General features: G+C 37.0%; 1 protein-coding gene across 1 annotated transcript; it reads right to left on the bottom strand.

Annotated features, from left to right (window-relative positions):
• Positions 1-3,943: 3,943 nt before the first annotated feature.
• Positions 3,944-7,801, bottom strand: LOC104596242 (LRR receptor kinase BAK1-like). Its single transcript, XM_010257320.3, has 4 exons — positions 7,078-7,801; positions 6,164-6,424; positions 5,161-6,033; positions 3,944-4,768 (listed from the first exon to the last, which is right to left on the bottom strand). Exons 1-4 carry the CDS (start codon positions 7,505-7,507, stop codon positions 4,287-4,289), a joined length of 2,046 nt encoding a protein of 681 aa, XP_010255622.1. The 5' UTR covers positions 7,508-7,801; the 3' UTR covers positions 3,944-4,286.
• Between the last annotated feature and the right edge of the window lie 6,136 nt (positions 7,802-13,937).

The following is a 13,937-nucleotide window of genomic DNA, read 5'->3' as shown; positions in this document are numbered from 1 at the left end:
AGATTTAAAATTACACTTTAGGAATTTAGGCTTTAGGGTTTAGAGTTTAGATTTTAGGATTTTTGGATTTAAGATTTAAGGGTTAGAGTTTAAAAGTTCAAAGTCTAGATTTTAGAGTTTAGATCTAAAAATCAGGTAGTAGGATGCATGGCTTCCCACTGTCCCACATAGTAGGAGCCAAGTATTGCCCAGTTGAACCGTTCGGTACAAGGGATCTCAATGCATTATATGAACCTTTCAACACATTACATGATGAGTGTGGGTCCCATTCTTTTAGATTAAACGGGTTATTAATTACAAACCAAGATGATTTGGTTTCTAAATTAAATAGAATAAATCCAAACTAAATTTACCACAACGAGGATAGTTGTTTCCTGCTCAGTATGGGGTGGTCATTAACCAGTGAATCATGATGATAAATTTAAGACGACTACAAGACAAGAGTTGCATTTGATACTACTAGGTTTCTTTTTATTATTATTTTTTTTTATTTTGATAAGCATTAAAGTTGTGGTTTAATACGAGAACTTCCTAAGAGGTCATCCATCCTAGTATTATTTTAGCTCAAACACGCCTAAATTCGGAATTCTTATGGAATCCAGTGAACTGATATTTTAGGTTGATCAATACAAATTGGCAGGCATACTTCATGTGGGAGGATGTTTTTATAAATGTCAAATTGATGTTTTAGGTAGAAACAACAATGGTATCAATATTCTAACTGAAGTGACTCATGTGATGTGCAATTCATTTCTCTTACCAATTTGTATTGATCAATTCAAAACATTCATAGCAATGACACTAAACACACCGGAAGTGGGGCCATTTTGCCTTATCATAGTCAAAGGTTGGCCATGTAAGTTGAAGCTTTAGACTGTTGATCTATTGCCAAGATAATCTGTCGAACTTTTTCTTCCACTGTTTTTCTTTCTCTCAATTTATCTCATTCAATTTCATTTGTGGAATTGGAAGGGAAAATATGGAATAATTTGGAATATCCTCCTCTTCCCATGTTTGGTTTGTGGGATGTCATGAGATGGGATGGGATGGAAAAGATGTAGAATTATATATCTCAATTCGTGGGATGTGGAATCCCACCATTTTGGTGGAAAACAAGTGGGAATGTGGGGAGAATTTGTTTAAAAAAAACACCTTGTAGTATTTCTAAGAGTTAATATTAGACCCATGACCGATAAATAAGTTATTGATTTTTTATAACATATTAATAAAATAACTTAATCAATAATCAATTAATTGTTTAGAATAAAATATAAAATTATTAATTAAGTCACAAGTATTAATAATAAAATTAAATCATCAAATTAACTAATTAACTAATTAATATCAGATCAATAATAATATACTAAATCATCAAATATTATTAGTTAATTAAAAGCATTTTATTATTAATTAATTTATTAAAATAAATTTAATAAAATAATTACTCAATAAAAGATAATTTAATAATTTATTAGTAATTAATATTAAAACAATAAAAGTATTAATTAATTCATAGTAAATATTTAAAAATATTATTTAAAGTATTAATTATTAATTAATAAGTAATTAACGAATTATAAATATTAATTAATTATAAAGTTAACTAATGATTAATAATTAATTAATAGTAAAATATAAAAGAATAAAATTGTTATTAATTACCTAATTAATTAATTATTGTTTTTAGGTTGATTTTCCCACTATTTTCCCTATTACAACCAAATAATAGAACGCAAAAATTCAACACCCATTTTTCCTTTCTCATCTCATACATCCCATCAAAATCTGCGCACAAACCAAATGCAGCATTAAAGATTTTGGATTCTCAATGGTCCCAGACCAGATTTCAAAACATTGGTCCTGATTTCAATCTTCTGTCATCATTAATTCACGGATCTAATAAAGGAAACCCTAGTATAGTAGAATGTATACATGTATAATATAGCTGCCTAAGATTACAGTGAGAGTTGTTCTATATGTTTTAATTTAGGATGGCCTATTAGGCATCATATTAACAATGCAAATTACCAAAACTTGAATGATGAAACCAGATTCCTTGTCACGTGATCCTGCCTCGGAAATCGCATCAAGGATGGATTTGTTCAGTGGTTGGATAGAATCAACATGTGATGGATTATATGTAGGTACCTAAACACCTCCATCCAGCTCTGCTTTGCCTAAAGGATGTTTTGTTTGTCTTTCAAATGGCCACGAACTTTCAAACAAACAAGAACTTGGTCAGTGTAGTGTAGGTAAACCGTAAACCCCTCTCTCTCTCTCTCTCTCTGTCTTAGCTACGTTGGGTGAAATGGAGGTTGGTGCCTTTGTGCATGAAATCAAATGTTGAGGGGAGAAAGAAAAGGAAAGAAACAAAAGCTAAAAGGGAAGAAGAGAAAGGACAGAGTTGCAGATCAAGAGAACGACAAGAAATGTTCACGCACCAACGTCTGTTGAAAAGTTGGGAACATACAACCCAACTCAACATGTTTCATATACTGCTGGTAGGGCAGTGGTTAGTTGTATGATTCGGATTAAATCAGTCAGGATTTAAGTGCAATAGAATAAAATTCGAGTCCGAACGTATACCAAGCACAAACAGAACCAATCAAACAACCTGGAGTGGACGACGACACACGATAAGTCTGTATGTTACTCAATTTCAGTCCCACTCTTGTCATCTACCCGCTGGACTCTTCTTCTGGACTTGCTGCAGACTGCCGTGGGACTGGCTTCGACATCACCCATTTGGATTTCCTTAAACTTTTGGTGTTTTGTGTCTTTGCGTGGGCTGATTTCCTGTAAATTGATCTCATCTCACCCCGATTTACATGTAACCTTCTTCACAATCAACAGATTAATTCTTGTTGTTTTCCCTTTATCGGGTAATGGGGATTGGGGAGTGCTGTTTTTTGCTGTATGTTTTGCTATAATTTATCTATACTACTAATAAAAGAGTGAATAGTTCCATTTTCTGGACTTTTTATTAAACAATTTTGCCCCTTATTTAAGCAATATATACCGGATATAAGAAAGGGTATATATATCCTTTACTCACTCAAAAAGCTGCCCACTTATAACTGTTCAAAAATTGTCCATTTGTAACTGTTCAAAACTATTCATGAATGGTAAATAATTTTATCTTGGAGATATTGTTACCTGCAAATACATGTACATGTTTACTAGTAACTTCAAACGTTTGAATGACAATTCTAATCGTTTGCTCTGCTACTGCCACTGGCTTTTCTAACCCCTTCAAACAACTTAAAACATCACTTTTTTTCAACAGATGATGACTTTGTAACAGTCTTACATTTCTGATGTGGGTTAATCTAAAACCACTTTTCCTTTCGTTTGGTTGCAGTGCAATTTTATTTGTACTAATACAAATGCATAAGAGTGCAAAACTGCAAATGAAAAAAACATTGCAAATTCTCGTTTAACTTTTTTTGGATTTTACTTTATCTTGATTCATGACTTAATTTACTTCATTTGTACTGCAATCAAACAAAACAAACTAGAATTTTGAAACAACAATAAGTCGGGATTTACACTCAAAATCATTTGCACTGCCATAGTTTTGCATCAGTACAAATTTGTTTGCATTGCAACTTGCAACGAAACACAGCCACAGATGTTGTGAATAGCAACTTAGTAAGTATCTCAATTTACCACTCCATTGAAAATTTGCATTTCTATCCATCAGACCAGGACCAACTCTGATGTGGGTTAATCTAAACACCCCTTTTGGGGTTCAAGGAAGGATCAAGCCTACCCATTTTAAGCAGGGCTAGTATGTCATGTCAACCAACGAAATCCAAACCGGTTTTATGGTTCAAATATTGATATTTCTCAATGCAACCCAAAAGCAGGTTTGTCTAACTGCAACCTCAACAAGTGATCATGTTGGATAGTGAATACAAGATTGCAAACTCATTGGTCATGATTTTGAGTAGAATAAGCATTAGCTATTAGGGGCTACAAGTACATGTACACCCAAGAAGTAATGAAAGAAACCCAACTTGTACACGGCTAGAGATCAAATCGATACAGGTTAAATGAGGGCAAAAATACGTTCCGCTCCCGTCTCTATCTCCCAATTACAAGGGCCAAAACACATTAAGACGCACAACTATTCGTCCTTAGTGAAGGACAAATCATGGTTAAGAATTTAAGCACAAGGAGATTTAGCATTGAAGAGATGGTGATGTCTCCATCTCTCACACCCCACCCACTACTGAGGAAATTTTGCAAGCAGGGGACCAAATTAAGTCATCAGAGCCTAGGCCTCAGGAACCACTGCGGATCTTACTCAGCTCTTGAATCACCATCTCCATGTTGGGTCGCTGGTTTGGAGATTCATGTGTGCAGACAAGTGCAATTCTCACTAGCCCTGCAGCCTCAGGTTCAGAGAACTTCCCCTGAAGATTTCCATCCATGAAGTCTTCAAACCTGCATGATTCAGCCCCAAGACGCATTGAATGGGTTATCATCCGCTTCCCGGCAAGGATCTGTAACATAATCATCCCAAACGCAAATACATCGCTCTTCTCTGTGAAGCGACCAGTGGTTGTATACTCAGGGGCTAGGTATCCCATGGCAGCGCTGGCCTTGAGTGCTGAGAAGACAATGTCATCTGCAAGGAGCTTGTGCAAACCAGAATCTGAGAGTAGAGGATTGAACCGTTGATCAATGAGCACCTTCTCGGCTGATATATTTTGATGAACCAGAGCAGGCTTGTTTGCTTTGTTGCTGTGTAAATATTCAATACCTGGTTGCAAATAAATAGCATCAAATATTAATGTCTCGAGACAAGAACAAAATAAAAGTAAAAACATCCAAAAGAATTCTCCCTCATCGACCACTATTCAATTTCCTGGTTCACTTTGAACAGAGCAGTCAAAATACAAGTTTCAGAGAGTAGGCAAAGTAAAGGAATCAGTAGGCCAAATCATCACAAGGCAGGTAAACCTCAAGGTAATTTTCACATGCCAAAAAACTTCAACCATTTGAAGGAATTACTCAACAACTCACAGAAACAAAATCTCCCCAACCCATTGAGATAATTTCACTATATAAAATGAATCAATAGATGATATCATGAGTTTATGAGTACAAGGCTAAGAACAACCCAATCAAGAAAAAGCAGATGAAAAAACTGACCTTTGGCTATGCCAATAATGATTGAAACTCTGGTCGACCATTCAAGCACACGGGCATTGCTGTCCTTCACATCAAGATACCATGACAAGTTTCCATTTGGGACAAAGTCATAAATGAGAAAGCATTCACCCCTGGCTCTTGAACAGCAAAACCCTCTTAGCCTTACAAGATTTTCATGTCTCAAAGAGGCTAGAATGTTCAACCCCTTCAAAAAGTCAGCTTCCTCAGACTTGCAGCTAGTCTTGCTAATGCTCTTGATAGCAACAACAGAACCATCTCTCAAAATCCCTTTATAGATTGCCGAGAAGTTACTCTTGTCCAACAAGTTTACCTCAGAGAAGTACTGTGTTGCAGACTCCACCTCATCCAAATTGAACCTAAAGGTCTTGAGGCTTTCCTGGGAGAAGCCACTTCCACTCCGCTCATCAGCCAGTGGATCCCATCCATTAGAGTACTCAAGACTGATGAGTGGAGAAGCACTCTTCCTGTAGACCTCCTTGGCTTGGTCAGTGCTAAGCCGACTATCCAAACTATCAAATGCACTCCCAATCTTCTGTTTCCGTCGACGATACCATGAAAATGTGAGAAGGCCAGTAACTGCCAATGCAACAGTAACTGAGACAACTCCAACAGTAACAGCTATTTGGGAAGTTTTTGTTGAATTCAAACAGTGGGTCTGGTTGCAATGTGCCTGTAAATTGGCAGATTCTGGGATGTCTCTCGTAGCAAGGCCATTAGTGCCTGGTCCAAAGGGTTCAGGTCTGTTGGGGTTCAGATGATCTGAAGCACTGCAAACTTGCAAGGTAGAAAACCCAACTCCACATAGGTTCGAGTTATTTCCATACTGAAATCCTTCATTGAGTCTCTTCAAGGCTTCACACATTGAAAAAATTGGGAAGAAAAACAGATAAATAACGGGTTTTTAACTTCATCCCAAAACATAATAAAACTGAAATAACAACAGAAAAACTCAAAAGCATAGATTATAAGAGAGAACAATTACCAGGAGGAACATTGCCCGAAAGGGTGTTGTTACGAACGTCTAGAACTTCCAGAGTAGGAACATCAGCTAGCTTTACAGGAATTGAACCAAAGAGTCTATTAAAGCTCAAATCCAGCCTCATGAGCATTTCCAGATCCCCTAAACTCGCGGGAATGGCACCAGATAACTGATTAAACTGCAAAGCGAGAACGGTTAGCCTCTTCAAAGACCCCAGCTGCGTCGGTATGCTTCCCGTCAACTGGTTATAGCAGAGCTGCAAGACTACACAAAAAACAAACCCCGATAAACCAAGTGCAGAGAAGAACTGAAAAAGAAAAGAAAAAATCTGAAACAGTAACTAAGGTATTTCGATGTCCCGTTCCATTATCTATCTCAGAGACTACAAATGTTCCCTAAAAGAATGAAAATCTGGACATGAGACGTTGAAACATTAATTTAAGAATAAAAGCAGTACTCTCTGAACAAGTTTAGTTTCTCTTTTTCATTTCATGCAGTTTTACATCTTATGCTACAGACTCTACCCGTTCCAAACGGAAGACAGAAAATGGGGAGGAAGAAAAAAGATCCAAAAAAACTGAAAGCAATATTGAAGTTATTTTCCATTACATTCAGAGATAACAAGTCACCTAGGACTAGGAGATAACCCATTTGCTCAAGATGTGGAGAACATAAATCAGCCGAGCCTACTAACAACAAAAACAGTGAAAAAGAACAGGAAAAATTTTTCCTTTCAGTTTTTTCTTTTTTTTTCTTGTCCTACCACTTCACTCACTTCCACATATAGCCCAAGAAACTATTCAAGTTGCCGAAGAAGTAAACCACAGATAAAGATAACTTCGGGGAAGGAAGGATAGACAGAAAAAAATATATTTATCAGTAAACAGAGACGAGTTTTGTGTCTTCTGACTACTAACCTTGAAGACTAGCCATGTTTCCGATTTCCGAAGGAATGTTCCCAGAGAAATTGTTGACATTGAGATAGAGATCAGAGAGCTCAGTGAGATTGGAGATTTCTCTGGGTATCCCTCCGGATAATGAGTTGAAATGTAGATACAGACCCGATAAGCTTTTAAGGCCAGCAACTGCCGGAGGAAGCCTGCCGGTGAGACCCTTCCCCACCAACGAAATGTTGGCCACTTTTCCAAGCTCGTTACACGCCACACCTTCGAAAGAGCCACTGCACGGCTCACCGTCGCTAGTCCAAGAGGAAAGGAACCTATTTTCTGGGTCGAGAGCAGCCTTCATCTCCATGAGGGCGTTGAGCTCTGGGTTCCCACAAGCCAGTCTCAAACTAGAGAATGCAAAGAAAGCGAGAACACAAAGGAGAGAAGCCAACAAACCCATCTCCGGTTCACACCAAAGACACCAAGAAATCTCTCCTTGTCCGTTCCTATCTCTCTATATCTTTGTTTTTCTTTAAGTAATGCAGCAGAGAGATTGAGAGAATTCGAATCTCGGAGGATGATACGGCATGCGGACTCCACAAGGGAATGGAAAGTAACCGGTCAAGCTCTCTGCTTCTCTTATCGTACCAAGAGAAGATAGTGTGAAACTGGAACAGAAAGAGGAGAGAGAGAGAGAGAGACAGAAGTTTTTTCGAACAAATTTTGTAGACACGAATGACAATACAGCAACGACAAGGGGGCATTACCAAAACCAGAACAAAATAACTACAACCGTTTGATCCATCATGTGGTTTCGGAAAACGGGGAAACGAAAAAGATGGTGGACCGTCCGTTCTGTCAATCTCTCACATTCAGTGATTCGGAAACATAAATACCCTTTATTGGCTCTTTGGAGTTCACGCCAAGAGAATGAGACGGGGTAAAATCGTAAAATTACCTCTTGCTTACTGCGTATATTTTTGGATTTCACTTCACCCGCTGCATTGCAACAAACGGAAACGAAGCTTTGTACAAGGGCGTGTTTGGTTGTCTTGCAGAGAAAAAAATCCAATTTTTTTTAATGAATCGGATTCTAAGTAAAAAACAAGTTGATCAAACTCATAGTGGGACCCACATGAACTCCGTTGTTGTTTATTACTTATTAGCAACCAACCGTACTTTTCTGCTCAAGCTCAACAGTTGTCTCTCTGGCACTCTGCTCCTCAAATCAATCCGATCTGACATCAAAAGACTACTTCAACCCCAAGCGGCCTTTACCAGTTCAATTAATTAACTCGTACTTCTCGGGGCATTTACGGAAACACATTCTTTGAGAGGAAGCTAATTATTACTCGGAGCTCGGAAGCAGAATAAAGTAATGACTTTGCGTAAAACATTTCCGGGTTTCGGGTTTGCCAGACAACGCGAAGATTTAAAAAAGCTTGTCCTCGAGTTCGGATCCTGAGATCCAAACAATCAGAGGGGGTGTCCAGTGTCCTCTTGCATCAGACGGGCGCAACAGTTTACTCCGGTCTTCGGATCAGACGATGTTGATTCCTTCTATGGTAAAAGACAAGGAAAAACCTCTATAGAGCGAGTGGCGACAGCTTTCTTGAAATTCACGGTCTCAAGATTTTTCCATTTTATCGCGAGAAGAGATGGAAAATTTACTTTCAGTATTTTATTGTTTCCCTGCTTCTTGGCGTGAAGAGAGGAGCCAATCAGCCCACATTTATTTCGTTTTCTAATTTCCTTTTGAATTAAAGGGAGAAGAAATTGGTAAATATGAGGCATTTCAAATTTCAAATTTGTTTGCGAAATCTCGTACTTGATTACGTGCCTTTTTCTCGTGAGAGAAAACCCTCGTGATTTGTGCACGGGACTTGACTTTGATTGCCACGTGTTAAGAACGAAATTTCTTTTTTGTTTATTAGTAGTTAAAGAGAGACGCAGGGCTATTAGGTATAACGACAGATTATTAGTTTTTCTTGACATTCCTCATCCTAATTTTTTTTTCTCCTCCTTATGGGTAGAAGCCAAGAATCTCTGAGAGGAGTCTGAACATTCAGAGTGGGCAATGTTACTTTTGTACGCTTTTCACCTTGGGGTTTGTTTGGACTGTGGAATTTGGGATGGAGTGTGGAGTGGTTATTGGCTTGACCCGCCAGAGTCCAGTATTACACCATCAGGATTCAGGGGGGTCATTTTTTAATCCTGATTTGGTGGGTCTCTCACCCACGACCCACCCTTGATTGATGACTCTCATGGAGGAGATCTTGACTCATTCAAGTGTCAAAAAAACACTGACCTTATTTCTACCAACAATAAACGATTGAGGACCAAACATAGGATAGCTACATCCTGACTTGGGCTATATTGACAACTCAAGAAAATTACTGATGTTGGGTCCCTTTGTTCTTAATTGGATACCTTCTATTCTTGGATATGCTTAGTATATATTTGACATCAATGCTATATATGTGTGTTGGAAGCATCATTTTTTGAAAAAACGATTATTTTTTTTGCTTGAAAACGTTGTTATTAGTAGAAATTATTCTAGGGCAATAGTAACACATTCTGTTTGATATCAGTATTTTATATCTGTTTTCAGCAATTGTACCCATTATAGGAAGTCCATATCACTGTCACATCATGTTTTCGTTGATAATAACGACCTCTAAATTAAGAAAATATCGAATTTGGCATTTTCCCGACATAGATTTAAAGTACCATTTTTTTATAAAAAAAACAATTCCAAACATATTACCATTTTCTAGACCAATATAGCACTGATATATCATCATTTTTGGCATCGATGCCAAACACTATCTTAAAAAACAGCAGTCTTATTTTGGATTATTAAGGTAGTATTTAGTATGGTGTGGTCTATTTTCTAAAACATGATATGTGCTTATTGATTGCACGATTCATGTACGTGTAATGCGCTTTCGTTCTTTACTTTTGATGTTATCATAATTTATTGTATAAAAACATTATGATGTTAGGAGCTATTTTGTTGAGTGAGAGATGCATATGCAAGTCTTGTGTCATATTTACATCAGCAAACCATGTTATCTCTGCTTGCAAAACTTAAAAAAAAAAAGAAAAAAACTATTTTTGAATGGACCCACCCTTTTATTACAAAAAAAAAAAAAATCAAAACACTGATTTGAATAGTGATTTATAAACCAAACGAAACATGAATATAAGCATGAACCAAATACACCCTAATTTGTTAAGTTTTGCGACTAAACCCCATGAAAACAGAGAGCTGATCACTATATTATTCTCATCAGTAACAACCTTGATCATTGTTATAAATAAATTAATGGTTTATTGATGACTTCGTTTGCATATACAGAGGGTATGGATAGAGAGAGACTAATTCCAGTCTCTTTGTTGAAAAGGATGGTTAGGGGGGATGAAAAATGAGGCGATTTCATTGAAATATGAGATGACCTCCCAAATGAAAGGCAGGAAAAGGAAGAGGGAGTGGTCCACCTAGAACAGTTAGGCATAGTCGGGCAGAATTAGGCTGAAATATCTTTCAACATTCAAATTGAGAGACTGAGGATAGAGACTATCGCTACACAAAGAAAGAAAACGCATACATACATGCAAAATTTAAAATTTAGTCCTTACCTACCGCAAGGAAAGTCTTCTAATTTATCAATCAAGACGCCTACTCACGAGTCATATCTCATTTCTCATGATTGAATCTGCCTCTCTCTCTCTCTCTTTCTCTTTCCATATAAGAACAACAGAAGAAGCCACTTAAGTGAGACAATGTGTTATCAGAAGGAATTTTTGGGGTCATGCACTAACTACCTAAATAATGTTAGGGAAGAATCATCTCTATCTTCACTTTTCACTAATCAAAAGAGATTTCTCCTCACCATGTGATTACTTTACTTAAAAGCATAAAATATCACAAGACTCGCAGCTTTTATACAATTCTTGTTTGCTTTTAAGGCATGAAAAGATTGTATTCTCTTCTAGCTATCACACATGTATGATCAAATAAATTCTAATACCCACCAAGAAAAAGGGTTATCCCACATCCACCCATTAAGAAATATGGGGTTTCCCTTTCTTCTCTCGATTGTTTGGTGCTTCAGCAGCTCCATTCGTGACCCAATGAGGGTGGAGTCGGGCCTATTTTTTAACTCTTTTTTTAAACACTTGGGTGATCCATTTGCACACAAAGGGACAAAGCAAAGGCATCTTTACTTTTCTAGGACCCTTTAGAGCGCATACCTTGGAACCACATGAGCGCATATATTTGTGGAATCCAAAGGCACCCCAGTCCACAGTCCCTAAATGCAGCAATCATTCAATTTGTCCTTGAATGCATACATGATCTCAGACAGTACATGCAAAATGACTGATGGTGAGAGGAATTATAAGATAAGGATGGAGCAGTTCTACTTGGAAGAATTTGTTTTGGGATTCAAAACGGTGGTGCCAACTTGCTCTCTCTACCTGGCACATTCCAAAGATATCTTCTCCACAGGATTAGGTTAAGTTTTCAAAGAATCACTATTTCAAGAATGAGTTTTAAGTTAAATTAATTCTGTGAAAGCATGCCAAACACAGCCCCATCATTAATACTTCACTCTTAGTACAAATGCAAATATGTACAGTGCAAATACATACACAATAATACAAAATATAAGGTTTTACACTTTGCACATTTGCATTTGTGCTGCTTCCAAATTAAGCCTCGGAGTTAGGGGTGATCATTTCAGCCCAGCCTAGCCTGCACAAGCTCGGCCCGGAAATTCCAGGCTTGGGCCTGGAAATTCCAGGTTTTGTGTTCAGGCCCGACCCAACCTGGATATATTTAAACTTACACATTTTGTGTATAATGTATATATATGTATACATATTATTTTATATTATATTATATATTTTATATATAAAATTATAACATGACATGTATAATTTAAAATATTATAGATACGTAATATTTTATATATGAAAGACAGTGGCCCGGAATCAGGCTCGGCCCGACCCGAACCCGTGTAGACTTGGGCTAAGGCTTATGTTACAGGCCCAAAACCCTGAGCCGGGCCCGGGCCTAAGCTACAACCCTTATCATAAGTGCAAAGCTCAGCCCATGATCACCCCTACTCAGAGTTTGACAAACTTAAGATTTGTCTGGTTTGCAGTTGGAATTGAAATCAGAATGGTTTATTTCCATAGTCCCATAGTCTGTTTGGTTCAGATAGGAATGGGAATGAGAATTAGAATCAACAGGAATGGGATTTCATTACCGAGTGATCAAGAATGGTCATTCCCTCAAATAGGGAAATATCCTTCTAGCAGGAATGGAAATGAGATTCTGATTCCACTCAACCAGCAAATAATTGAAATTAGAATAATCCATTTCGATTTCAATTCTAGACCCCTATTCCCGTGAACCAAACAGGGCCTTAATATGCAGTCTTCGAGTTAAAAGTTAAAACCAAGCACAAGCGAAATGCCTTTGAAAGAAAGCACAATATTTGCTTCCAAACACCTTCATACTCATAATTCATAAATATATAGTTTCTAGTTGCAGAAATAGGCACTTAACATGGACTTTGTACACAAAATTCTTTCATTTTCAAGCCTTTCTCTTAGCTTTATAGTAAAATATGCCTTTTTAATCAACCCAGCCAACCAACCTTCAATCACTTTCATGACTATGAGATGGACAACTTCCAACAACTAGAATTGGTAGCCTTTAAAGGTAAGTGCTTTAGCTTTTGACAGCCCTCCTTTGTTTATCCCTCTTCAGTGTATCTTCGCTTAGGGTATCTCTGTCCTTTAAATAACCTATTTTTCATTTGAAGGAGAAAAGGTACCAGTAAAGCAAGTAACCCTACATCTAAAGATATCACATCTGCTGCGACCATGACCACGGCACTCTGTTGGGACCCCATTGAGATAAAGAGACGTCTGCATTTGAAAAAAAAAATTAAAAATTAAAAAAAAAGGCAACTTGCTGAAATCTCTCCTGAGTTTTTCACCCTTGCTGAAACCTCCCCAAATTTGGAAATTGTAATTACTTCCCTTCAATTTTTTAGCATAGTTACAAGTAGACCCCCTTTGTCAAAATCCTTTAACAAAAAATACAAAAATATCCAAAATACCCTTGCAGTTACTATTGAGGCTGATTTCTACGGTAAATAACAAATACAAACTTTATGAATAACAGCAAAAAAAAGAGTTTAAAGTTGCAATTTTACCTTTGAGCAATTAATATGAAGAGCATATTTGGAAAATAAATAAATTTTGAAAAAAAAAAAGATTGGAAGGGCTTGGTATGGCGATTGATATAAAGAGAAATTTTGAAAAATATACATTTGGGTCAAAGTAATTACATGTTATTTAATTTAGACATTTCCATACCTCTTGTTAGAAGATTCCAACAGAATATATCAACTTGCAACTGTGTCAAAAAGTTCAGAGAGATAACTCCAATTACTGAATTTCAAGAAAGGTTTCAACAATAGTCTAAAACTTTAGGAAAGTTTTAGCAATTTACCTTAAAAAAGGTCAGTTGAGCTAATGACGAATTCATGACAAATACTACCTTGTTCACATTTTATTGAGGGGTCCCAACCAAATGCTGCAACCATGTCGCAGCAGACGTGAACTCACATCAAAATATGAAATTGGGTTGGATTCTGCAGTGCCCACAATATATATATATATATTCTATTAAAAAGGTGGTTTAACGAATTGATGGTGTACAAGCAACACTAGGAGAATAAAGGAAAGACTAGTGCCCCACCTCTATCATTCTATAAATTATGCAAATGGGCCAAATATCCTTTTCAAGTTGTCCTTATAAAGCTAAAAGCTTTCCCTTTTTAATGTTCTTTATAAATGTTTGCTTATAT

The sequence above is a fragment of the Nelumbo nucifera genome, chromosome 1 (assembly GCF_055504915.1).
Source record: "Nelumbo nucifera cultivar China Antique chromosome 1, China Antique-T2T, whole genome shotgun sequence".
NCBI classification, from domain to species: Eukaryota; Viridiplantae; Streptophyta; class Magnoliopsida; order Proteales; family Nelumbonaceae; genus Nelumbo; species Nelumbo nucifera.
This window is presented reverse-complemented; position numbering and strand designations above follow the sequence as displayed.

Coding starts and splice junctions, on each gene's coding strand:
- LOC104596242 (XM_010257320.3), bottom strand. CDS start 7,507: ATGGGTTTGTTGGCTTCTCTCCTTTGTGTTCTCGCTTTCTTTGCATTC. Junction 6,425..7,077: donor AAACATGGCTAGTCTTCAAG/GTTAGTAGTCAG, acceptor TTTTTTGTGTAG/TCTTGCAGCTCTGCTATAAC. Junction 4,769..5,160: donor CATTATTGGCATAGCCAAAG/GTCAGTTTTTTC, acceptor ATTTGCAACCAG/GTATTGAATATTTACACAGC.